Here is a 27,990-nt window from a genome sequence, read left to right as displayed (position 1 = left end):
AATCTCTGAGTTTGATTGACTTTTACAGCTGTAGATGGGGATTACTGGCGCTTGCTGAACCCAGGCGACTATAAGATCACGGTGTGGGCTGAAGGATACTTCCCTCGCATCCGCCACTGCTCTGTAGGGTCTGAGCCGCAGGCCACCATCTGTGACTTCACCCTCACCAAGACATCCCGAGACCGTCTGAAGCAGATCCTGGCCAGGGGTGGGAAGTTGCCTCGGGATAACCAGGTACGAATCCGAGCCATGCGGATGCGCAAACTCCGCGCCAGCACCAAGATCCTGAACCGCCGGCGAGAACAGCAGCAGCGTCTTAACAAAGTTAAACGCAAGTGATTTATGAAACTGAGTCGGTCTGTCGCAGGTTGAGAGACATTGTGTCAATCATTGAATGTGTTTCTTTTTTATTACCGCAAATACAGAATTCTGAAGATGCCTCATATGTGAACGAGACTCTGAGTTTGTAGCTGGTTTTCTACACTCAGAATGTAATGATATTGTAATAAATTGAATTCAATATTTTACAAAAAGCTTCAGTTTCTTCGGCTGCATTTAATCAATTCTATTAAGATTTTTCAATTCAAGAGTTCACACTTAGCTGATGATTGATTATAAAGCTTGTTTGGCATGCTGTCCCCATTTTGGCATGAGCTCGGGGCTCCCTCCCATTTGCAAGGTGTGAGGGGAGTTTGAGCTCAGGTAGATCTCGAGAACTCCCCTGCTGTAATAGCTAATGAACAGATAGGGATTGTTCTTAAGAGATAACTACTTTGGCCCCGTTTACACTAATGCATTTTAGTTTGAAAACGCATAAGTTTTGCTACGGTTACGCCATTCGTCCACACTATGCCGGAGTTTTCCAAGCGCCGAAAACGGAGCATTTTGAAAACGTTGGAGAGCCTGTTTTCATTCTGAAATGCTGCTGCTCCGTCTAAGTGTGGATGGGGAAAAACGGAGACATCTGAAAATGGAGGCGGGGCTGCTGCCTGATTGGGGCTTTTGTGTCATTGCGTATCCTTCCCTTATTCGTCAAGCACCTATCACATGACTATAACACATGGCTTTAACACTACCGGAAGACAGCAGACCAGCCTTCACTGTAAACAACAACATGGACACAGAAATGGGAGCGTTGTTTGCACTATTGTCTGTTTTAGGCGCCATTGTGCAGTTATTCATTTGTAATGTTTAGTAAATCGACCTCGTCGTCTGTCCACAAAAATACCTCTCTTACTTTCATTGCCATCGCATTCATTGTTCAACCTACGTTTGTTGACTAACAATAACCAAATGCAGAGCGAGACACGCTTCCTGTTTATTCTAGAACGCGCATGTCCAGAGTGTGCGAATAGTCATGTGATATACGTTTTTGGTGGCATAGGGTGGAAGGAAATATGTTCAGAAACGCTAGGTGAAGCGCTAGTGTGGACGGGGCCTTACTAGGAGCATGTCTATGGTGCCGTTTTGGATTAGTCAAATAACTTACGTTGCATGCTTTGGGACGGTGGGAGGAAACCGGGGAACCCGGGGGAAACCCATGTGAGCACAGGGAAAATGTGTAAACTCCGCACAGAAACATCAGCTGGCTGGGTAAATTTGGTGTACTGAACAATTGTTTACGTTTCATGTTAACACGTGTGCAACGAATTTACATTTTAAGAAACTTGAACATTTCTACATCAGTTTACACCAGAGACCTATGCAAATGCACATGCTTTCAAACCAAAAGTTTAACTTCTGATTGGTCAACTTAGCCATGGAGGGTGGGTACAAAAAATCCTTATAAAAACTACCAGCCTAAGACCCCAGAGAAGAACGCCTGAAACTAGAAGAAAACTACAGACCAGAGAAAGACTTGAACCCAACACTTGAACCCCAGAGGACTCCAGGGAGTAGGCAGGCACGCAGACAAAATGGGTTAATCGCACAGCTCAGACATTCCCATCTCCGATACCTTCCTTTCTTTCTTTTCTGTAAAGAGTCTAGTTTAGTCATCACGACTAGCATTTTTGCATCTTCCAAGACTTGAAACGACTGACTCCACCCAACTCCAAGCCTCACGAGGACAAAGAACAACCAGCTAGCCACATGCTTAACAGAGGGAGATTCTTCACATCAGAAAGGAAACTCAAGTAACCCTTCCAGGCTACATCTGAACTGGTGTAAACTAAATGCAACCCTAAAGAGACCATACAAGGGTTAATTTGATCATCTTTGGTTTGTTTGGTCTTACAAAATCCGAGGTTTATATTCATTACATTCACTCAAACTCTTATTTTACTTTCTTTACTCTTCTCCACACGTATGAATGTGTGTTGGTGTTTCTGTTAGTCAATAACGTGTCATTTTGTATAAAGAAAAGTGTCTGCATATTTATGAATCTAATGTCTTAACTTCGATCTTGCTACGCTGCTTAAACATAAAAAGAGTATTGTATTTTTGTTAGCAACAGCTGTAATTGAAGTCAACTGATCATTCAAACAACCGCTGCATGATTCGTTTGTTCGGATTTAAGAGTCGATTCTTTTGTAGCCGTTTAAATGAATCTTCGATTTCCTTTTAGCTAATTCGCTAATCATAAGATAACTTGAACAGCACTATTTGATGGTTTTCTATGCAGTCTAACAATATTTAGGTACTGAAACAATCACGGTGCAAAAATGCTTTTCTTACTTTGCTTTGTCTCTTTTCGTCCAAATATCTAAAACAAAATTCTTAGTTCAAGCAAAGCTGCGGTCATACTGGACTTTTCTCCCCATAGACTTCCATTCATACGCACGCGAATGCGTCAGACCGGAAACGCAAGGTCATGCGACAAGTTTGGCATGTTGCTGCGGTTCAAAGTTCAAGCTTGGTGAACTCTGACCTGCGAAATCGCATCACTTGACTGCGTGAGACCAATCTAGGATCAAAACACGATCTCTTTGGACAGAAATTAAAAACATGGAGCAGTCGCTCGCTTTTTTTAATGTGTAATAATTTAGTTTATTCCTTTCCCTTTCGCAGCGCCGCACAACAGAACTTAGCATTATCAAACTCTAGTGTAACTACAGCTAAAAATATTGTGTTACTTGATTATGTCAATATTTCACATTGAGGATTTATTTTTGATTGAATCAATGCAGCTTTGGTGAGCACAGGAATCTTTTTTTAAACATAAAAATAAAATCTTACAAAATCTGACACCAAATATTTGAATATATAGTTAGGTCAATAAATATTTGGACACAATTCGATGTTAAGACAAACCTAAAGGGAAAATGCCCCAAGAACAAGCTGGAACTGAAGACAGTTGCTGTAGAGGCCTGGCAGAGCACCAACATGGATGAAACCCAGCGTCTGCTGATGTCTGTGTTCCAGACTTCAGGCTGTAATTAACTGCAAAGGATTTGCAACCGTGTTAAAAAGCGAAAGTTTGATTTCTGATTATTCTGTCCAGTTACTTTTGGACCCTTAACAAGTGGGAGGCACATATGCAAACTGTTGCGATTCCTACATCGTTCACCTGATTTGGATGTAAACACTCTCAAATTAAAGCCGACAGTCTGCAGTTAAAGCACATCTTGTTTGCCAAGAATCTATTGTGTTGGTGTATAGAGACAAGAATATTAGAATTGTGTCAATGTCCAAATATTTATGGACCTAACTGTATATATAAACTCTCTGATTTATGAAAATAATTAGCTCATATGCATTTTTTTATTTCTCCCAATCCTTTAAAGCAGATTCTGATGTTATTCAATGCACTCATTATTCTAATTATCCTCAAAGTCTCATTCCTCCTTCCATTTACAGCATTTATCTTCCCCATGACAAACAGGATATATGAAAAAGTCCTTTATTTAATATATCTGTACCACTGCATCCTTAGTAAGGTTAACGTGAATAGACTTTCACTGTTCCACTGCTTTCACAATTGCATTTTTAAGAATGATCACTCTGAGGAGGAGGAACCATTGAAAACTGGTTCCGAAAAAGTTGAACATTCAGATTCCTGTCCTTCACCTTTAGTCCAACTGTATACAAAACACTCATGCGACATCTAAACCTGCATCTCTCCTTGAGTTCAAATCTCCAGCGATGTGCGTCGTGAGCATCGGAACATTCCAGAACTGCTGATTGTCCATGTAGAGTCCAGCATCCACTGCGTAAAAAATATCGGATCATTAACAGTTTGCATATTTTGTGATTCCTGGACGTTTTCTGTTTATTTACAGTTGTGAATTGCATTGTGGGAGATTAATCTCTGCTGTGTCGACTTCTGATGTTGAAAATTCAACTCTTATCGACATTTTAGTAGTTTGAAGTTATATATTGTAAAATAAATGATATACATAATTAAATCTGTAAAATAACACCTGGCAGTGTGTTCTTAGGTTTTTATACCATATTTTACAACACCCATAAAGACAATAGATCTTTCAAACTATTCTAATTTTCAAGTTGCTGAAAGATCAAGATCCCATAATACAATTCACAAGCAGAAATAAATGAAAACAAATAGCAAAACAGGAAAACTGTTCATTTGAGGACATTTGTTTACAGTGTATGACAAAAACTGAACATTTTAACTCCCAGTCCATTCAGGAGTCAATTATCATCATATCGCCTTCAATACGGTCTCTCTCACGCACACAGTGACACAGATACACACACACACACACACACACACACACTGCTTTGACAAAACAAAGCAGACTTCAGTTAGTGTTGTTAAAGACAAACAGTCCAAACATAAAAACAAACAATCCATAAAAGTGACAAACTTCCAAAAATGAAGCTTCTGAATATGAATATGGCATCGCGAGATCTAAAATGTTTGGCAAACTGCAAAAAAACTGCCATCGACTGCTTGCGATTTCATGAAAATGATGGGCTGAAGCGTTCACTGCAGTGCTGAATGAACAGAGTGACTCATTCAACCCCTGAAAAATCTGAATGCTTCCTCTTTCCCTCCTCAAACAGTGTCGAGGACACACATCTAAAACTGACAAACATGTACAAGGTCATTCTCACACACATACATACCACACACACACACACACACACACACACACACACACACACACACACACACACACACACACACAAACAAACAAACAAAAATAAACACTCTGTTCCTTTAAGGTAGTTTGGCTCTCCTGTTCTCCAGATTGAGCTTCTTCCATTCGCAGGACATCAGTGTGGATTTTCAAGTTTAAATTGATCTGCAAGTGTTAAAAGTGTGGCTGATACAGAGCTACGCGTCCGCTGAGGCAGCCTGAAGCGAACTGACAGTGAGTGGGGGAGAATTTGGAGGTGAGCACCACATCGCTGTGAGAGTAGATGGAGCGAACCTCCCTTAGTTGAGCCGTCCGAACGGGCATACAGTCCACTAGTTCCGCACAGTTCTCATCGAACGCCAGCAGACGCACACCGTAACCGTACGGAGAGCAGATGAGCCGGCCGTCAGGACTGAAGCACAGCTCCTTGATGTATCCGCGGCCGACGTTTGCCTCCTCGATGTAGTGTGTGAGACGCAGCGAGCAGCGAGGAGACACTGGAGGTCGAGGTGGAGCTCCTTCTTGAAACTCGTACACACACGTCCACTGTGAACACAGAGATCAGATAGTTACATGAACGCAAACATATTATACTTTAGTCACCCCCCACACACACGTTTATGCATTATGTTTTAAATACTTTGAAATACTCATTATTTCATAGACAATAAAGGTTTTTGCACATTGATTCTTAAATGTCTTTCGTATGCGTTATTATTAAAATGTAAAATATATATATATATATATATATATATATATATATTGGGATTTTTAGTTTACTAAAATTAAATTAAATTAAAACATATACTGTAAACCACTGTTTAGCCCAAAAACACATACATGTGATTTTGCCCAGACCTAAAGGTAAGTTTAGATCCAACTGACCTCCTGATCATCCATGTTGCTGGAGCAGCGTAAGAGCGTGGCCCAGCCTTTAGGATGCAGTTGTAAAGAGGTGATACAGTTCCCTCGATCCCTCTCACCTGGGATCTCTGGCGTTAAAACCTCAAGACTGTTTCTGGGTGATAAACCTGAGCAAACGACAACAATATAAACACTTAACAACCTGTAAAGGCGGTTTCAAATATAAAAACAGAAAAATATATATATCTACAGTGCATCCAGAAAGTATTCCTAGCGCTTCACTTTTACCCACACTTTGTTATGTTACAGCCTTATTCCAAATGGATTAAAATCATTTATTTCCTCAGAATTCAACACACAATACCTCATAATGACAATGTGAAAAAGGATTTTTAGAAATTGTAGCAAATTTATTACAAATAAAAAACCTGAAAATGTACATGTACAGAATTATTCAAAGCCTTTGCTCAATACTTTGTTGATGCACTTTTGGCAGCAATTACAGCCTCAAGTATTTTTGAATATGATGCCAAAAGCTTGGCACACCTGTCTTTGGGATTTTTGCCCATTCCTCTTTGCAGTACCTCTCAAGCTCTATCACGTTGGATGGGAAACGTGTACAGCCATTTTCAGATCTCTTCAGAGATGTTCAATAGGATTTAGGTTTGAGCTCTGGCCGGGCCACTCAAGGACATTCACCGAGTTGTTGTGAAGCTACTCCATTGATATTTTAGCGGTGTGCTTCGGGTCATTGTCCTGCTGGAATATGAAGCAGGTTTTCATTCAGGATGACTCTGTACATTGCTGCATTCATCTTTCCCTCTATCCTGACTGGTCTTCCAGTTCCTGCTTCTGAAAAACATCCCCACAGCGTGATGCTGCCACCACCATGCTTCACTGTAGGGTTGGTATAAGCCTGGTGATGAGCTGTGCCTGGTTTTCTCCAAATGTAACGCCTGGCATTCACTCCAAAGAGTTCAATTTTAGTCTCATCAGACTAGAGAATTGTGTTTCTTATGGTCTGAGAGTCCTTCAGATGCCTTTTGGCAAATTCCAGGTGGAGAGTGGCTTCTGGCCACTCTACCATACAGGCCTGATTGGTGGATTGCTGCACAGATGATTGTCCTTCTGTAAGGTTCTCCTCTCTCCACAGAAGAACGCTGGAGCTCAGACAGAGTGACCATCGGGTTATTGATCACCTCCCTGACTGAGGCCCTTCACCCTCAGCTTAGATGACCGGTCAGCTCTAGGAAGAGTCCTGGTAATTCCAAACATCTTCCATGTATGGGTGATAGGAGGCCACTGTGCTCATTGGAACTTTCAGAGCAGCAAAAATTTTTCTGTAACCTTCCCCAGCCTTGTGCCTCAAGACAATCCTGTCTCGGTGGTCTACAGAGAATTCCTTTGTCTTCATGCTTGGTTTGTGCTTTGACATGCACTGTCAACCCTGGGATCTTATATAGACAGGTGTATGCCTTTTCAAATCATGTCCAATCACCTGAATTGCCCACAGGTGAACTCTAATGAAGCTGCTGAAACATCTCAAGAATGATCAGGGGAAACAGAATGTACCTGAGCTCAATTTAGAGATTCATGGCAAAGGCTGTGAATAATTGTGAGCATGTGATTTTTCAGGTTTTTATTTTTAATAAATTTGCAGAAATTTAAAAAAAATCTTGTTTTCACATTGTAATTATGGGGAATTGTGTGTAGAATGTTGAGGAAATAAATGGAATAAGGCTGTAATGAAAAAAAAAATTGAAGCGCTGTGAATACTTTTCAGATGCACTGTATATATAGATATAAAGGAAGATAAGAGAAAGATAGAGAGCGAGAGATGGACAGAGATGGAAACAGACAGACAGATAGATATACATAATAAAGTTTTACCCTCTCTGTGTGGATGGTTTTTGTTGTCAATAGTGTGACGAGGTCCTCCAGACCTGGATCCTGCAGATGAACCTTCTGAGAGAACAAAGAAATTCATTTTTAATCAGAGATGTCCAACCCAGGGCCCGCGGGCTAAAGTTTCCCATTTTAACCTTTGATTTGGCCCACTATCCCATCTGAGAAGAGAGTGAGAATGATGGGGAGGGTTGGGGCGAACGCCTTTAACAGAGATTGTATTTTCTAATTTAACGTAACTTTAGTGTTTGTTTTACTCCAGAGCTACAAGAAACAGAAAATAAATGTTCCAATTAAATATTGGAACATTTAAATAGTAATAAATAGTATCCAATTAAAAATTAAATTTGTAAATGAATCTGATTTTTTTTTATATAATACTGTCACTTAACGGATAGACGACAATGCAGAACACATCAGCAAGCCAATTAAGGCAAAACACAGATGTAGCTTGACTAGAGTAAATCCATTCTGTTATTAATGGGATTGAGAAATAAATTCAGTATAAAATTTAAAGTTAAATAAAAATGTAGTTAATATAAAGAAACGTTTTCTCTTTATTTTTAAATATTAAATAAATTAAGAAATCACCAATGTCGACTTTAATGTAATAAAGTTTGGTATCTTTACCTTTAGCCCACCACCCATAATAAATATTGGTTTTTGGCCCTTATATATAATATAATATATATTTATATATATTTATAAATAAAAAAGTTTAGGCACCCCTGATCTTAATGACCTTCAGGACTCACTACATAACCTGCTACTCCTGTCAGCTACGAACAGGAAACTGGGGCTACAATTCACACAGGCTCACCAAAATTGTACAATAGAAGATTGGAAAAATGTTTCCTGGTCTGATGAGTCTCCATTTCTGCTGCGGCATTCGGATGCTAGGGTAAGAATTTGACGTCAATAACATGAAAGCATGGATCCATCCTGCCTTGTATCAACAGTTCAGGCTGTTGGTGGTGGTGTAATGGTGTGAGATATTTTCTTGGCACACTTTGGGCCCATTAGTACCAATTGAGTATCCTGCCAACGCCACAGCCTACATAAGTATTGTTGCTGACCATATCCATCTCTTTATGACCACAGTGTACCCATCTTCTGATGGCTACTTCCAGCAGGATAACGAGCCATGTCATAAAGCACGCATCTCAAACTGCTTTCTAGAACATGACAATGAGTTCACTGTACTCAAATGGCCTCCACAGTCATCAGACCTCAATCCAATAGAGCAGCTTTGGGATGTGGTGGAACGGGAGACTCACATCATGGACGTGCAGCCGACAAATCTGCAGCAACTGTGTTGACCAAATATGGACCGAAATCTCTGAGGAAAATTTCCAGTACCATGTTGTATCTATGCCACGAAGGATTAAGGCAAAAGGGGTACTAAAGTATACCTAATAAAGTGGCCGATGAGTGTATATAATGATAAAATATAGTCATATATAGAGATTTCTGAATGGTCACTTCACACTAATGAATCCGTTGTCATGACAGAAACAAGTTCAATTAAACTATTACCTTCTGATCAAATAAATCTAGTCTTTGCGCACATATAATACTTTATAAAACTGTTGTAATCCTTATCAAACCCATACTTTTAAATGGAAGTGTTTGCCGTCATCAATAATGTCAACTTTTATACACTTCATTATTTCCATCAGTCTATTAACTATTATTTTAAAAAGCTGTGGAATATTTACCCTGGCCAGACATCACATTTAACCACTACTGTATAGTTCATCTGTGTGTGTGTGTGTGTGTGTACCTGTGCTGAGCGGCGGTCTGCGGGCCCGGAGGATGCGGTAACTGCCAACCTCCAGGCTCTGTGTGAGGTCGAGGTCATGTAAGATGAGCAGGTAACCAGAGGAAGTGGAGATCAACATTTTACTGCAGTCTGGAGTCAGACGCATCCGCATGAGATAGCGTGTGTGGAAAAACTTCTTGTGCGGACAGCCATCTTCTGTAAACCTAAACACACAAAGCACAGTAATGACAGGGTATATACAGCATCATAGAGTGAAATTCAAGAGCTTTTTAAAAACTTTCCATACATTTTAAGACCTCATCGCCACTTTAGGATTCAACCAGTAACATTGGCAGTATTTAAACTGTGATGGTATCATATCGGAGACTGTAAGGGTTAGGGATGTAACGGTATTGTAAATACCGTCATACCGCAATATTAAATTTTTTCGATATTACCGAAGTCGCATGACTCGGTAAAACTATAGGTCTTCTGAGAAATTTTGCTCAGGCGAATGAAGCGAACGGGAGGTAGCTGAAACTTCATTTCCCATCAGCCCCGGCGTGGCCATAATCCTTTGCGGTCTGTTGTCGCTACAGATCCAGTAATGCGGAAATGGAGTGTGCTGCTAGTAGCGGAGATGAAAAAAAGATGGAAATGATCGAACCTAAAGCGGGTGTTGTCGCCGCGCGCGTTCTGATCAGCTGTGTTGTGGCGCGCGTATTGTAAAGCGCCGAGGGGGGGTTGAGCGCGCATACTCAAGAGAGGTGTTATCGCGCGCCTACTGAAGGGCTGGACTGGACGGAGGTTGTGTCGCGTCGCGGGGGCACTTTTGATCGTTTTGGAAGGGCATTTTCTATCCAAGACTAAAAAGGGCATGTGCACTGCACAGGTTGAGCCCTATGTGTGCACGTGCCTGCAAGTTGGGGAATACGACTAATAACAGTCATGGGGACTGCAGAAACACAGCACACTGTTCAGATTGATGCAGACATTGACTTGTACCGCAAAGAGATCTCTATCTCACTCATAGTTTGTCCTCTCAAGTGGGGGAAAGACAATGCACAATGTTACCCCACTGCTGTCAACATGGGCCAAGTCATATCTCTCTTGTCCCAGAATCCTCAGTCCCAAATGAGAGGGTTTTTTTCTGTTGCAGGGGACATTGTAAATACCCAGAGATACCAGCTTTTACCAGATTATAGTTATATGATAATTTTCCTTTAAACCCATCTCTATCTAAGTGAGTGATTAAATGTTAAATGTGATGAGTTTTTAACAATACTAAATTGAAACTTTATTTTTTTACATGGTTTAATAATTTTTTGTTATTAAAATTGAAGTTCCTGTTTCAAAGCTAACAGATAGATGGCTAATTTGTATGTCATTGACACTTTTGGCACTTTTTTGGAGTATTTTCAAAAGTTTTTTTTTTTCCTGTAAATGATTCAATAAATACCGTACCGTGACATTCATACCGAGGTATTACCGTACCGTGAAATTCTGATACCGTTACATCCCTAGTAAGGGTCTGTATGTGTTAATGTATGTTGCATTTATTTATTAATTTTATATAATTGATCTGTAGTTATAATCAAATCATGTTCATAGAAAGGTTACAAATTAACATTTACACACAAGTGTTTATGCGTGTAAAGCATCTGTTTTGTGAGAAGTGCCTCTCATATGATATGTGAATGACCCGTGCAGCTTTACGTTGACATTTCCTCGAGCAAGAATGAAGTTATCTGCAACTTTGTCATACACCATGCCTATCAGTACCCTTTTAGCAGTGGAGACGAGCCTGATAAAGGTGACCTGTACCAAACCATACAGTATCATTACTAAGCTTGCCACAATAGACAGTGTTACCGGTTTAAAGACGCAACAACGGTGACATCATTTTTCCACCGTGACACCGTCCCCACATTTGTTTTTTTAAGTATTCGTTTTTTTTTATTAAATATTTATTTGAATGAAATGGAAAATATAATTCTAAATAATTTACTTAAGACATGAGCATGCACTCTAATTAAAATCTGAACAACTACAATGCGTCATATTTCATTTATCAAGTGAGGAGATTGAGAGGAGTCGAATTTACAGAATGAGAATGGCGGACAATTTAGTGTCAAAACGCAATGCAAAAGCGCCTGTTTGGCAATATTTTGGGTTCAAACCAAATGCAAAAAAGAGAACCTGAAAACATTAATTAAGCAATCTGCAAACTTTACCTGACAAAGGTGGCAGCATCTGGAGGAAACAACTAATTTATACACGCACCTTCAACACACCTATACTTGATGTTCAACTATGGGTGGGTCGCGGGTGGATAAGATCAATAGCCATCAGTATGTAACGCATACACTCATTTTAAAATAAAGCGACCATCATCTCACAATGTTTAATAATAAATATCGTATTTTTTATTAAAACGAGTGATTTAGCAATGCCGTGCCATTAATAAGCCAACTGCAGAGAAACAAAGCAACCATCGCGGCAACCGCAGTGAACCGAAGTTTTGCTGTTCTTTCTTGCACTTGATTATTATGCATTTAATGTGAAGAAAAAAATCAATAATGAATATGCCAACAAGTATCCTGTGTGTGTGTGTGTGTGTGTGTGTGTGTGTGTGTGTGTGTGTGTGTGTGTGTGTATATATATCAATGAAGCCGCTCTTTTCAAAAACCGAAAGTTGCTTCGTCTGTCTGGCAATATTCATTCATTTTCTTTTCGGCTTAGTCCCTTTATTATTCTGAGGTCCACACAGCGGAATGAACCGCCAACTTATCCAGCATATGTTTTACACAGCAGATACCCTTCTAGCCGCAACCCAACACTGGGAAACCCATACACACTCATTCACACACATACACTACGGACAATTTAGCTTACCAATTCACCTGTAATGCCTGTCTTTGGACTGTGGGGGGAAACCAGAGCACCTGGAGGAAACCCACACAGAAATGCCAATTGACCCAGCCGAGGCTCGAACCAGCGACCTTCTTGCTATAAGGCTACAGCACTACATACTGTGCCACTGCGTCGCCTGTCTGGCAATATTTCGGCTTTTAATCGAATGTAAAGTTAATTTAGATGAGCCAATATTTAAAAAAATTGCAGTAAAGAAAATGTGATGTGTGGCCACACATCGAATCTGAGGTCTGATTTCATCTCTCTCTCTCTCGCTGTCATCCAGACATTGATACAGACGCCACACAAGTCGCAAAACTGAAGCTGGTACCAGCTGACAGGTAAAATAGCTGAAGCCTTTGTGAAATCTGTCAAAATACAGCACTGAAATTAACAGGCATGAATGTCATTGAGCCAAAAAGTCTGTGTAGGATATCTGTAAAACACAATCGCAGCCAATGTTATGTAGAAGTTGTGTCGCCTAACAATTATATTAATTCTAATAAAATGAACACCAAAATAAACTATTCATTGCATTTTTCGTTTGATGAAAAATATACAGAAACTAAAAAAAAATCAAAGAGTGGCTAGTTTGTATTAATGTGTTTTAATATTAATAAAAATATGCTTAGCCTATTTAAGCTTAACATGCCGCCAATAGGCAAGCCATTCAAAAATATTATTTTACTGTGTACTGGATTATAATGCATATTTCACAATAAAAACTAAATGTAGCATGTCTCACTGTTATTTAAAACATGCAATTCATAAAACACCAGAGGCCTCATGTACGTAGACTTGCGTTGAAATCATACTAAAACATTGCGTACGCACAAAGCTGTAAATGTGCGTACGCAGTAAAATATTCAGATGTATGACACAATGCGTACGCCAAATCTCACGCATACTCACTGTGAAACTGAGCGCACGTGCACGAGCGCAATACCCCTTCCTGCCTCTTCCCCCGTATGAATTTGCTATTTACTCTACTTTGGCAAAACCCAACAAAAAGCAATGGCAAAAGCAAGCAAAAAGAGAAACTTTGAACAGAATGGGAATTGGAGGTGCTGCTTTCAGAGGTAGACTGGAGATAAACGGTGTTATTTGCAAGTTTGTCCTCTGGAATTAATAACAAAAGAAAACAAAAATAAAGAGTGGGAGAGTTTAGCTGACGCGGTTAACACAGTTGGGTGTGAACATTGCACTGAGTGGATTAAAAAAGAAATATTGCGATGTAAAGGTGTAAAATTTTGTAGTGTCTTTAACAGCGTGAGTGGCGTAGCTCGTGCAGCACATGGCAACATGTTATGACACATTCGAGCATGAACTCGGTTCAAATCCAGCATCTACTAAACTCATTCTTCTTTTTTTCCCCGCTACATATCCGATTTTGCCTACTCTTCATCATGAGGAAGACAAGTAGGAATCAGTAATAAGTGTGTGTGTCATATTTTGTTTGCACATTTATTAAATGGAAATGTTTCTGATTCACGTATGCAATTTAGATCGCTTCGATTACATTGGGAAAACCGGAGATCGCTGCAAGTTGCGCTTTAATGTTTGGCTGGTCAACTGCATCATATGGAAACCTTATATACCTGCTAGACATGCGGATGAACCCGTCTCATACAGCTGCCATTGCGCGGCTCAAAGACCCTTTGTAGTGTGCAATTTAACACAACTGGCTCCAGGATTCACCAATTGAAATAAAACAAACACACACAAGTAATGCTCGTACATCAGGCATGAAGTTGGCGTGGACTAGCGCACATTCCCACATTCATTTCATTGGTAGTAAATTCAAACTTGAGCGTGAAACCTGGCGTACGCAAAGTTTTCGAGCGTACGCAGCGTTGATACATGAGGCCCCAGAGCTGTAGTCTATGCAGTGTGTAAACTTACAGGGCGGTGTTGGTCAAGTCTTACTGCGCACCACCCTATTGAACTCCAATATCTGTGAGGGAGCTTGTGTTACCAGATAGCCAATATTAACTTGAGAGATTTTACAAATAAAAGGTATTTTTAAAAGGAACAACACGCAAATAACAAAACAAATAAAACTGGTCCTGTGGAGTTCAGCACTTACGCTGAGTAGTGTGTATAGCGCCCTTACGCAGCGCCTGTTGGCAATTCCCACAAAACTGAAAGTAAAAGTATTATACACACGCATTTATAAGCTATTTAAAAGCAGGAAAAAGAGGAAACCCCCACCCCCACAGTGATACTGGTATTACCGGTGTTGTCACGTCGATTAACCGGTGGGGAAATTTCCTAATCGTCACAACTCTAATCATTACAGAGCTTTCATTTTTGGGGAACCAATGTTTTAAATTCAAGCGCTTTTCTTTGGAGGATGTCATGTAATTGATTCAAGATGTATTCACATGTAAACAAACTCAAACTTGCTCCTTTAGTTACAATTTTGAGCATAAACACCGAAACGTACCTGTTGGTATCCCAGGTGATAACGTTTCCATCAAACCCTGACGTGACCAGCAGGCGAGTGTGTGTATCGTACTCGATGTTCTTGACCCAGCTGGCGTGGCCATGCAACGAGCACACCTTCGAGTTGAGTTTCCGCAAATCCCACAATGCAATGGTGGTGTCATCAGAGCAGGTCGCAAACAGCCGGTTGTCAAGAAACCTGAACACAACATCAATTACTTTATAGTCATGTCAGAAAGTGTGTGTGTTTTGTGTGAGTGTAAAAAAAATAAAAGAAGTCATGCAAATTGTGCGTTAAGCATCTTCTAGTTTTAGAAATGTTTATTTAATTGGAACAATGCATACTCAAAACCAAAATACTAATTGCTTCAGATATTTTTAGCACTAGAAAGTTTAGTTTTCGGTGTGCAACTTGTTTAAAATTTGTTCTTGTTCAAAACTGAAAGGGGTTTTGCTTCTTTGACCGAGGGTCCTAAAAATCTGTGACTGATTATATGGGGTGCATGTGTACCTTATGTTATTGACACAGTCCTCATGAGCCTCCACCAGTGTTTTGATATGTCTGGAGGAAACGGGGTCAAACAAAAGCACTTCTGTCTGCTCACAAGCAACCGTCAAAACTGACCTAGAAAAAAAGTAGAACATTACACAGGTGTGAGTTACCTATAATTTAAAATACATATACAGAAGTCAGAATTATTAGCCTCCTGTTTATTTTCCCCAATTTATGTTTAACGGAGAGAAGATTTTTTCAACACATTTCTTTTATTTGTTGTATATTTTTATGTTCTCTTGTTTATATACTTTGTTTGACTTGTTCACCCAGTTACCTTTAAATGCGCGCACACAAACACAAACACACACACACACCTGGCAGTTTGTTTTTCCTGACATTTGTTTTTCTGTGTCACTTGTGTACCTTTTAGCGTAATAAAGAACCAAATCAAGAGTGATACTCAAAAACAGGGACTCGTGACAAGGGCATCCCTGAACCCATGCTCACCCGTCCGGCGAGTACTCCAGGTTAAAGACAGCCCCGTGGGTTTGTGTGCTGAGGTTCACTGAATCCGCCGCCGGACTCATGGACGAATAAAGTCGTGTCATGGTACGGAAATGGTCCCGCGCGGGGTCCACGTACGGCCCCCTGCGGATCTTCCTCCTGCAGATCCAGGAGAACAGGGAGTCGCAGGCGCCGGAGCCCCTGCAGCCCGAACCAGAAGCCGAGCCCGTCCCGCCGTCCGCGGTCACCTCCGGCCTCGAGCGGCCCTGTGTCCCGGCACACTCGCGGGTCGCCTGCGGTGATGCAGGTCTCGTGGAGCCCTGGTCTTCATCGCTGTCCTCCTCCTCTTCCTCCTCCGCCTCCTCCCGCAGAAGATCAGCGCGCGGCTCCTCGTTGTCGCTCGGATGTCCCGAGCTCATTGTTTCTCGAATGCTGCTGTAGGCTCCGTGTTGAGACTCCGCCAAACTGTCCAGCCTGCGGTGGAGGCACAGGCGCTGGACCCGTGAGCCAGGCCGTCCTGCAATGTGTGCAGAAACCGCTTAAACATCCATTAATACAAACACAACAGTACTGCGGATGTGCGCGGATACAACAGAAGACTACGTATTTCCGGTTCCTCCTCTGCATAAATTAAAGGACAACTGAGTGATATTTTCTTCTGGATTTTCTCTTTTGTAAAACAATCCAAAATAAAGCTGTTAAAAATAATTATGGATGAAATAAAACATATTAAATGATGTGAAATAAATAATGATAATGCAGATGACTGTTCAAGGATTCAATAATAATTTCGGGTTAAATAGTGGTTCATGTTTATTCATAAAATAAAAGTAGCCTAAATTAATAATAATAGTTTTATTTAATTACATATATTTATTACGTAGCGGAAAAACGTGCTGGATAAGTTGGCGGTTCATTCCGCTGTGACGACCCCATATAATTAGAGGGAGTAAGCCAAAAAGAAAATGAATGAATAAATGAATAAATATTATGATAGGTACTAAAAAGAATGATGTTTAACAGAGCAAGGATTTTCACAGTATGTCTGATAATATGTTTTCTTCTGGAGAAAGTCTTATTTGTTTTATTTCGGCTAGAATGAAAGCAGTTTTAAATTTTTTTAAAACCCATTTTAAGGTCAAAATTATTAGCCCCATTAAGCTATATTTTTTTTCGACAAAACAAACCATCATTATACAATGACTTGCCTAACCTGCCTAGTTAACCTAATTAACCCAGTTAAGCCTTTAAATGCCACTTTAAGCTGTATAGAAGTGTCTTGAAAAATATCTAGTCAAATATTATTTACTTTCATCATGGCAAAGATCAAATAAATCAGTTATTATAAATGAGTTATTAAACTATTATGTTTTAAAATGTGTTGAAGAAATCTTCTCTCTGTTAAACAGAAATTGGAGGAAAAATCAACAGGGGGGCTAATAATTCTGACTTCTGTATATGTATTTTAAATTATAGGTAACTCACACCTGTGTAATGTTCTACTTTTTTTCTAGATCAGTTTTGACGGTTGCTTGTGAGCAGACAGAAGTATATACTATATCACACACCTCTATTTGGGACTTAAAAGGCATACATGCCATCACATGAAGACTTTGAAACAAACACTGACCAGATTCAGAAAGCTAATAATTAGACATGTCAAAGCTTCATAATGAATCGTTTTATAGTCAACAAAATGACAACAAGATATTGAGAAAATTGTTTATTAAAGGCTTTGAAAATACAGAGAACAAAAGTAGGCAAAAGTTCAGTAGTTTAAATGATAATCGCTCTCTTGTTAAGCTAAAACTAGGATCACTACACATAATCAGTCACTGCATCAGTTTTATATTCGATCAGCTGAAAAGATCTGTTATGAGGTATAGTTGTGAAAAACAGCTTATTCAGCAGACTGTAAGTATGGAGCTGATCATCCAAAACCCTGAGATGCTGCATCTCATCCAAGCTGGATGTTGTTGTCATGTTTGCTGCATATTGTTATCAGTGCCACACAACTACAACTAAACCCACTGCACTGCTTCAGTGTCAGTAACTTCAAGACTTAGTTCACTCAAAAATCATCATTCTGTCATAACTTACTCAGCCACTTTCCAAACTTTTATATACTGCACAGTAAAAAATGCTGGGTTCCACATAATTCCTTTATGTTGTCCCATCACAAATCAATTAGGGTAACTTGATTGTTTTTATAAATGTAAATGAGTTTAACATAAAACAATCAAGTTGCCCCCCAATAAACTTACGACACATTAAATAAGTATTTTTTTAAACGTCTATTAACAATCATTTTTTTAATAATAACGATATGGTTAATGATTATGACATTTGGAAAAAAATTATTTGGTTCTATTTTTATAGTAATTAAATGTTTATAATAATTAGACGTTTTACAGTTTTGTTTTGTTTTTGAGTTGTGCAATGCAATAAGGGCCTCTTATTAGATTAGGGATGCACTTTGTAAGGCTTTGAAATTAAACTCAATAACTTAAATTAACAGTGAAATTAATAGTAAAAATAAAAATGATTCCATCATTTACTCACCCTCTGCATATTTGAAATCGTTATGAGTTTCTTTCTTCTGTTAAACACAAAAGAAGCAGTTTTAATAATGCTGAAAACCTCTAGCTATTGACTTCCATAGCAGGAAAAAAACTACTATGACCATCTATGATTAAGGTTTTCAGCATTATTAAAAACATCTTCTTTTATGTTCAACAGAGTAAAATCAGAAATAATGACAGACTTTTCCTTTTTTTTTTTTTTAAAGAGCCTCTATTATGGGTTTTTGAGAATGACCTTCCATGTATTGTGTAACACAGCTCTAAGTGAAGTGAATTATCCAGGTAAGACTTAAATCTGCAAGTGCGCAGTGTTTAAAACCCTGTGATTCATTTATAAAATAGTCAATTCCTAGTGCTTCAAATGAATCGTCTTGATAACGAGTCTTTAGCTGTGCTGGCGTGACAAGGATATGGAACTTGAGCCCCACCCATTTGTTGCACGCGCAATCCCGGGAAAATTTTAAAACCCCGGCCCCGTCCACAAACACAGTAGCAAAAAAAAAAAAAAGGACACTGTAGCAGACGCCAGTTGAATCATGTCACGAAGACGCTGTGCTCTGAAGTGTGAAGGGGAAGTTAGTGTTGTTTTCTCTACTCAAAGATGAAACAGTGAAGAGTCAGTGGTTATGGTTTATTTTTGCAATAATACCTCAGCATTACATTCTTGTCATTTTTCTGACGAGTGCTTCAGCAATCTACACGCTTACAACAGCGGATTCATTGGCTGTTCGTTAAAAGAACGATCAGAAAAGACTATTGATGTGTGGGACTTTGTCAGAGCTTAACAGGAACTTTATAGTACACAGATCATAGACCAGTTTCTTCCTCCATTTCACAAGTGTAAGTAAGTGCGATTCACTGCAATCCACTGGTGCATGTCGTTGCTATGGCCATCATGAGTTTTCCGGGATAAATAACAAAACGGGAGGGTGGCGGGAGATGGGTCTGAAATTACGGGAGACTCCCGGAAAAAACGTGAGTGTTGGCAGGTATACTCACACATACACTCTGCACTCTGACTACTTCAATATTGTTGATAAGCCATGGTGGGGATTTCTCTCTGTCTTGCGCTAAACACTGTCAACCAATCACAACAGAGTACCATAGGACCAATCAGTGCAGATTAGCATCGCGTTAGGGAGGGGTTTAGGGACAAATTAATTGCTAAATGTGAGTCGCTGGGATAATTGGGTAATAATAAATGCATATTCTAAGACAATGAAAGTGTTATTTGACCTTGAATGCATATCAGCCTGTTGTTGGAGACCCCCCCTCCTTTTTAATGTATAATAGGGGCTCTTTAAATCTATTCTAGACAAACTCCGGGTCTGACAGAAGAACTTTTAGCTTAGCTTAGCATAGATCCTTGAATCAGATTAGACCATTAGCATCTCGCTCAAACAATTCCAAAGAGTTTTTAAAGTAAAACTTGACTCTTGTGTAGTTAAAGTATGCACCAAGACCAGCTTGACATGGCTAGTAACTATACTCAAAGTCCCTTTAAGGCAGGTCATTTCACTCGGCGGACATCTTTCAATCGCCTCTAGAGAAGTATGCATGGGCATTCTGTTTGAATGGGTAAACATCAAATCCTCCAAAACTGCTAGCCAAGATTACCATTACATTACATATTATGAATAACCAATTAAATAAACAACTGTCCCTTTAGTTTCATTTATAAATGTCCGTATCTTACAATATCTGCAGAAACTCACATCTAGTCCAAGCCCCTCCCCTGGAGAATTGTCATTCTATACTGATCGCTGATTGGCTCATGTACTAAAAGGTGGGCTTTATTTGCCATATATCAATCACTGATTGGCTCCTGTACTAGAAGGCGGGGCTTCATTCGCCATATTGACTGTTTCACTTTTCCCATTCGAAAGTATACGAGTGACACGTCATGTGTATTCTATAATCTTTGCTATACTCTCATTCTGGAGTAATAATCAAGGATTTTGGACTATTTGTTAGACCCAGAGATCAGCTGAACGGATTAAAATGATCAAACTCAACAGTTTAACTCTGAGTGACTTGAAAAATTAGCCTATTTGCAAAAAGTCTTCCTTTAAATACGTCATAATTAATATAAAACAAAAAAAAGTATATTGTTTCCTTTCATAACTTAAATTACAATGTAACTGCATAGAGACTCAAAATGTGTGTGTGTGTGTGTGTGTGTTTTTTTTTTATAATCAGTGAGGGACCACTGACTTCTCAAAATATCACAAGAACGCAAGCATGTTTGGAGTAAATGACGACAGAATTTTCACTTCTGGCCTTTTAATGATTCCTCTCTCTACAGCATATCTCGAACTCTCTGCGACTGGCTCTCCATCATACTGTCATACACAGAGCGATACAAACTCAGGACCTCGCGGGCCGTGGGCCTCATGTGAGCTTCCTTCCTCTTGCACTCGCTGTAGATCTGAAACAAGTGGAAGTGGATGACATCACTTCCCAAGACGTCCCCTAACAGGAAGCGTGTCACGTCAGGAATCTTCCAGATGTCTGTCTTTTCGTCGTACCCGGGCATGGCTTCATCTGAGAAGGGAACATCCTCACCATAAGGCCACAACTGCTCAGGAGCAACGAAGTCCCCAGTGAGCTCATGATGCCCGCATTTCACTCCTAACGCCCCCTTCTCTACCTCAGGCAGGGCGTCCAGGTCATTGGCCAACAGACGCATGTCAGAAGCGAGAAGAAACTGGCTGAGGGTTTTGTGCAGGTCGTTAGAGTCACACATTACTCTGATCCCCGCCGGACTGCTGTGCAAGTATGCCAGGAAGGCCACGTAGTCTATTGCCAGCTGTAGGCGAGTGTGCCAGGAGTTTCGCCAGCGATAGCGTTCTTGCGCGAGTGTGGTGTCGAGCGTCAGCACTGAACCAAGAGGGTGGTATTCAGTAACAAACACAGCGTCCTCTTCACACACACCTACCAGCGTCACCACGTGAGAGCTCTGCAAGGCACGGAGCATTGACAGTCCATGGAGGAAGTCATCTGCATACTGATCTGAAGACAGGACAGACAGCGCCACCTTCTGTCCTTGCCACTCTGACAGATAAACCTAGGAAAGAAAAGGCAAAAAGGGTAAATGTGACTGACAAGAATTGTGATTGTAGATTCATCGCATTTTAAGTCACGAAAATTGAAGAGTTAATTCTCATGTCTTTGCAATAGCTTGAATTCTGACCTAACTCGCAATTCTGACTTTATAACTCGCAATTCTAACATTATGACTTGCAATTCTGACTTTATAACTAAGAATTCTGACTTTAAAACTCGCAATTATGACTTTATAACTCGCAATTCTGACTTTAAAACTTGCAATTCTGACTTTATAACTCACAATTCTGACGTTATAACTCGCAATTCTGACTTTATAACTAAGAATTCTGACTTTAAAACTCGCAATTATGACTTTATAACTCGCAATTCTGACTTAACTCTGAATTCTGACTTTAAAACTCGCAATTCTGACTTTATAACTCACAATTCTGACGTTATAACTCGCAATTCTGGCTTTATAACTCACAATTCTGACGTTATAACTCGCAATTCTGACGTTATAACTTGCAATTCTGGCTTTATAACTCACAATTCTGGCTTAATAACTAAGAATTCTGACATTATAAATCGCAATTCTGACTTTATATCTTAAAATTCTGACTTTAAAACTAAGAATTCTGAATTAATAACTAATAATTTTGACTTTATAACTCGCAATTCTGACTTAATAACTAAGAATTCTGACATTATAACTCGCAATTCTGACTTTATAACTTAAAATTCTGAATTTAAAACTCGCAATTCTGACTTTAAAACTAAGAATTCGGACTGAATAACTAAGAATTCTGACATTATAACTCGCAATTCTGACTTAATAACTCGCAATTCTGACTTTATAACTAACAATTGTGACTTAACTCTGAATTCTGACTTAAAAACTCAAAATGCTGACTTAATGACTCGCAATTCTGACTTAGTAACTAAGAATTCTAACTTTATAACTAAGAATTCTGACTATCACTTGCAATTCTGACTTAATAACTAATAGTTCTGACTTTATCACTCAGAATTCTGACTTTATAACACGCAATTCTGACTTTATAACTCGCAATTCTGACTTAATAATATATATTTTTAGTTTGGCTGCATAAGGGGCCGATTGAATGCGCCTTTGCGTTAAGAGCTGCATCTTTTGCACGCGGCTCATCCCAGAGCTGCAGTTTGTGTTGTCAAGACAACTACAGAGAACTTTTAAAGAGCTTGGTTTCTGCTACATTCATTCTTCCATGGCGGGGACCAAAATGCATCCCGCCACGGCTACATTACCCATTCAAAACATTCAGTTATTGTTGTTGTTGTTTTTTATTAGCGGATTATAATCGCATCAAAATGTATTAAAAAGGTAAGTGGATTATAACAGCGCAAACTTTTTTGTAACCGTATAGTGCTGTGCGCTATCTGTTTAATCCTTTGGGGTTATGTGCTGACTGACTGACTGACAGGTGCGCGATGCGTGAGGCCAGCAAACACGCAGAAGCTTTCAGTTAAGATGAACACAGTTTCTATAGTTATACTTTATTTATAGATAAAGGTATTTGGCTCTGTATATAATGACTCTATCTTGCTGAAGTTTATAGCCGTTTCGCTTTACTTCAGGACGTATTAATGCCGCTCTGAAGGTCTAATCGCTGTTTTAAGTTATCCAGAGCTGTATGAATGTACAAATCTTGAATAATAAATATTAATAAATAATACAATTGTAACAACACAGACAGCAACACTTTTGCACAATCGATACCCAGCTGATTCAGTCGTTTCATAAGAGGACCGCGCTTCTTCTCTTCTTTTTTCCTTGTCAACATAAAGGCAGTGAGGTGCGCCTCACGTTTTTGGAATGAAAAAAGCACGTTAGCTGTGGTCGGCCACTTGTTCAACTGCAAGACATACTTAACTTGCAGGATGATAACGTATAACCCATGCCTACAGACACATTTGCCAAAGAAGCAAAACGGAAGAAGAATATTGCTGTTTGAAACAGACGTGTTGATGCCTAAAAAAGCGTTGATGTTGACCTGGATCTGCGTCATAAACGCAACAAATAGGCTTTACCTTTTATTTTACAGCATATAAAGCATGTATGCACATTAATGCAATATCATATTTAAACAACACAACTGTTTACAAAAAGTCAACATATGCGCGCGTTGTTGTTGTCTTTTCATCACGCAGCGCGCACTTGAGCCGCGAGGGAGAGAAAGGAAACCAGACATCAGGACATAATCTTTAAAATAATGATTCTAATAAAAATGTTAAATGTTTTGTGATATAATAATAACAGCGGGGTATTTAATAACAGTCAGTGTTTTCGATTTGTAATATAAATTAATTATATAAGTGGAAAATAATTTAGGGCAGTCCTATTTATTTTATTTAGTTTATTATGTTCTTCTGTGCTAAACACTGCAGGTGCATGAAAATGCTGTATTGTATTGTTCTGTTATTAATATGCTAGCATATAAAAATAAATCAGTATTTTAAAATGCAATATTTAATGTGTCAGATACAAAATAGACACCTCAATTTGTTTAATTAATAGTAATCTGACCAGTTAACCGCTAATAACCGATTAATGAGCGGCGGTTGTTGGTTAGCAAAATTAACCGAAATGAGCATCCCTATTATTTACTTAATTTTTTATTCAGTGGCGGTAACTGAATGAACTGCGTCCATTCTAATCTCATTTAAAATATACATTGTAATAAAATATGTCAAGTCAAAAATGAGTTTCTCTTCCCCTTTCAATAAATATGAATGTGTAAGTTTAGCTGCATCCCTAATTTGATTTTAACCGATTATCAAAATAAACATTTGTTGCAGAACCAATCTCACCAAACTCACCTTCTTCACAGCTCCTTGTCCAATGAGCTTCACACGGCGAACCCCAGAGCGGATTTCTGGACACTTTAACCAAGGGCTGCAGGAGCTCATAGTGCCCACTTTAAAGTGGCGAGGAGGACACTGTGTGTGTCCTGATGGAGGGTTCGTGTTCTGATACAGGGCATCCAGGTAGAAATAGAGCAGCACATTGGCACACAGCAGAGCTCCTAGACACAGCAAAACAGCAGGAACTCCACACCTCACCCCAATGACGCCACCGACAGCAGTGCCACCCATAATGACATCTTAACCTGTTGATTAACACACACGAAGATGAGAGTTTTTTAATTCATTTCACTAATATTATTGTGATATAATAATAATACTAATATTAAAATGTTCATAAGATTTATTTACAATACAGTTTTTAAAGTAATATTTTCTGTCCTTTAGTAAATATGTTATATGAAACTTGCTTTGTTAACCAAATAAGTGGATCTAATTGAATTTACATAGTAAACATTAAATAAAAGTTAAAAATGTATTATTGTTTTAGTTTTTAGTTGATACTCCTAAAATCATTCCACATAAATCCACAGATTTTTTTTTTTACAAAATTCCCAGCAGAAATAGCAAAACATGTCCCCAGATTCTGTCTGGCCCTACTAATTACCCTAACTTAGTTAAGCCTTTAGCTGTTAGTGTTAAAGCACTTTAAGCTGAATACTAGTATCTTGAAAAATATCAATATTGTGTGCTGTGAACACAGCAGAGACAAAAGAAATCAGTTATTAAAACTATTATGTTTGGTAATGTGTTGAAAAAAATCTCCTTTGCGTTAATCAGATATTGGACTGAGGTAAATATGGTTTTATATCTGCACTTTCATTCATTTAACTGTCTCTATATTGTTTACCATGCTAATTTGAATATTAAATCAGAATTAGCATGTAGAGATGACTTCAAAACAACATCAACACTATCTTATTGACTGTGAACAACATTGTACTTTGATAAGTCAATGGCTGCTAATATGATTTTTCAATTTAGAATTGGCAAAGAATACTTCTCTAAAATTATATTCTTAAGGAGAAGGTCTGAATATCCGAATATAAAACCAACTACACCTCTATAGACATTGGGAGGGCATTTTGAGATTGAGGTAAAGTTGGTTTAATATTCACACATAATCCTTAATAATATGATTTCAGAAAAGTGTTATTTGCAAATTCTACATAGCAAATTACATTAGCAGCTGGCAAGTATCAAAGTACAACACTGTTCACAGCCAATTGAATAGTGCTAATGTTGTTTAGAAGTCATATTTACATGTGATTTCAGTTAAATATTCAAAGTACCATGGTAAACAATATAGGGAGCGTGTCACAAGTTGTCATTGAACGAATGTGCGAATATAAAACCAACTTTGCGTCAATCATTTTGAGAAATGTAAACAATAACAATGGTCGTAACGCATTTTCTCTTTTACATCTTTAATTTCAATAGCTATTAAAAATCCAAAAAGGTCCATATATTCATAAATAACGTTATGACAGCTGTTTTAACGTGAAAACATGATTGAATTGCCTGTTACAGTTATAAAATAGTATTATAAAAAGCAGGAAATGTTCATGGGCCAATGATATTACCACATTTATTAAGGTAAAGTTGGTTTAATTCTCGCACATTTGTTCAATGACAACTAGCTCCCTATATTGTTTACCATGGTACTTTGAATATTTAACTGAAATCACATAAATATGACATATATATTACAATATTTTGTAAATATGACAAAATTAGCACTATTCAATTGGGGGAAGCTAATAATTCAGGAGGGCTAATAATTCATCACTCACCTCATAGACAAATCAGGTTTCAATAAATTTACAATGCAGCTTTTGCATTTAAAAACTAATTTAATTTGGTTATTAAAATACAAAAATGTACTGCAAACTATGCTGTGACTTAGCCCGTAGTTCCTGTCTAATGGGACTCCATCATTAACGCCTTTGACTCACCAGTTTGCATGAGTAGTGTTAGGCTGATTCTCAAACTGCAGACACAATGAGATGTCAGAGAAATGTCCAAGCGTTGATTAGTCAGTGATTCGCTGTCCACGCTCTCTAATTCCTCTGTTGTTGTTGTTTTTTCGGATTTTCTTGTTCTCTGACGCTGTTATGAGCAGCTTATTCAATCCCTGAAACACACCGCCATCTAGAGTCAACCAGTGTAATCACTCCACAACCCAGCAAGCACATGACTTCAGTTTATTAATTATGACTTCAGTTTAACAATTTAATAATAATAACAATAATAATAATAATAATAATAATAATAATAATGATAATAATAATAATAATAATAATAATAAAAATTATTATTATTATAGGCTGCACGATGGCACAGTAGGTAGCATAACAGCAAGAAGGTCGCTGGTTCAGTTGGCATTTCTGTGTGGAGTTTGCATGTTCTCCCCATGTTGTGGGTTTTCTTCCAGGTGTTCCGGTTCCTCCATAATTTTCCTGTGTGTTCATGTGAAGCAGCTTAAATACAAAAGTATATTTTTGTCAATAGTCTACAGCAGTGGTTCTCAAACTTTTTTCATCAAGTACCACCTCAGAAAAAAAATTGTCTTTCCAAGTACCACCACAATGAGCAGTATTGAAATACGTAGTATTGAAATATAGCAGCTACAACTCTGCAAAGTAAAAAAAACATGGCAGATTACCTCAGAAATATAGGCTACATGTCATATATGGCATATTATATACATCATTTTTGATCAATTTTGAAATGTGTATAGCATGTACATGACATATTTCATTCCTCCACGTACCACTAGAAGGAAGCCTGCGTACCACTAGTGGTACAAGTACCACAGTTTGAGAACCACTGGTCTACAGAATAAACCATCGTTATACAATGACTTGCCTAATTACCCTAACCTGCCTAGTTAACCTAAACAACCTAGTTAAGCCTTTAAATATTAAAGGTTAAGCCTTTAGAAGATCTCACCACAGTGACCCTTGCTTATTTTACCTACCTTAATTACTGTCATCAATCACGATTAAACAAAAATCATTTAAAGTTACTCATCTTTAGGATGAGTTGTTAAACTGAGGTCCCTACTCTCTGTGGTCGTTAAAAATCCCAGAAAAAGAGAAGCGGTTGGCCACTGCCCAATTTTTTTTATTTATTTTTTTATTTTGTATTGTAAATGTAACAATACAATTCAAAACTTAGTGATTACATAAAAATTACTACATTATATGTGAGGGGATCCATCATATTTTAATTATTAGATTGAATAGATAATTTGCATTACTAGAGAGGTTTTTTTAGCCTTCTTGTTTCTTGTAATTAAGGTTAAAGAATTATAAGATATTTTTAAATCTTTACAGAAAAAATTAAAGGAGGGAGTAATAGACATTAATTTTGCCTTGTGTATGTGAAACTTCCCAAGAAAAATGATCAAATTCATAGCATTATCGAGTTTATCATAGCCAGTTTTACAATTCAAAAGAAGAATCATGCATTCGTCAAAGTTAATTTGTTTTGTAAAATGAATCAAAAATCAACCCTGAA

General features: G+C 38.5%; 4 protein-coding genes across 6 annotated transcripts in view; 1 reads left to right on the top strand and 3 right to left on the bottom strand.

The window, feature by feature from the left end:
• Positions 1-533, top strand: part of cpxm1a (carboxypeptidase X (M14 family), member 1a) — a 29,708-nt gene extending 29,175 nt beyond the window's left edge. The window contains exon 13 of the mRNA XM_087278909.1: positions 29-533. Within this exon, the coding sequence (XP_087135035.1) occupies positions 29-339 (311 nt within the window). The 3' untranslated portion in view covers positions 340-533. The remainder of the gene's footprint in view (positions 1-28) is intronic.
• si:dkey-33c12.4 overlaps positions 1-27,990 on the bottom strand; it is a 213,937-nt gene that overhangs the window by 61,407 nt on the left and 124,540 nt on the right. The gene's annotated exons all lie outside the window — the stretch shown is intronic.
• On the bottom strand, positions 3,828-16,537 carry dcaf10 (DDB1 and CUL4 associated factor 10). Of its 3 annotated transcripts, NM_212946.1 has the most exon segments (8): positions 4,529-5,067; positions 5,098-5,591; positions 5,931-6,076; positions 7,800-7,874; positions 9,598-9,800; positions 14,936-15,133; positions 15,446-15,559; positions 15,938-16,517. In NM_212946.1, coding segments are annotated over 7 exon segments (1,524 nt in total). In that variant the 5' UTR covers positions 16,354-16,517; the 3' UTR covers positions 4,529-5,067; positions 5,098-5,219.
• pomk (protein O-mannose kinase) lies at positions 20,427-26,564 on the bottom strand. The gene is given in 3 exon segments (NM_001007414.1): positions 20,427-21,583; positions 24,424-24,713; positions 26,424-26,564. Coding segments are annotated over 2 exon segments (1,044 nt in total). The 5' UTR covers positions 24,700-24,713; positions 26,424-26,564; the 3' UTR covers positions 20,427-20,815.

This window comes from Danio rerio, chromosome 13, assembly GCF_052040795.2.
Source record: "Danio rerio strain M-AB ecotype USA chromosome 13, GRCz13ab, whole genome shotgun sequence".
Classification (NCBI taxonomy): domain Eukaryota; kingdom Metazoa; phylum Chordata; class Actinopteri; order Cypriniformes; family Danionidae; genus Danio; species Danio rerio.
Note: the sequence above shows the minus strand (reverse complement) of the source record. Positions and strands in the feature narration are given on the sequence as shown.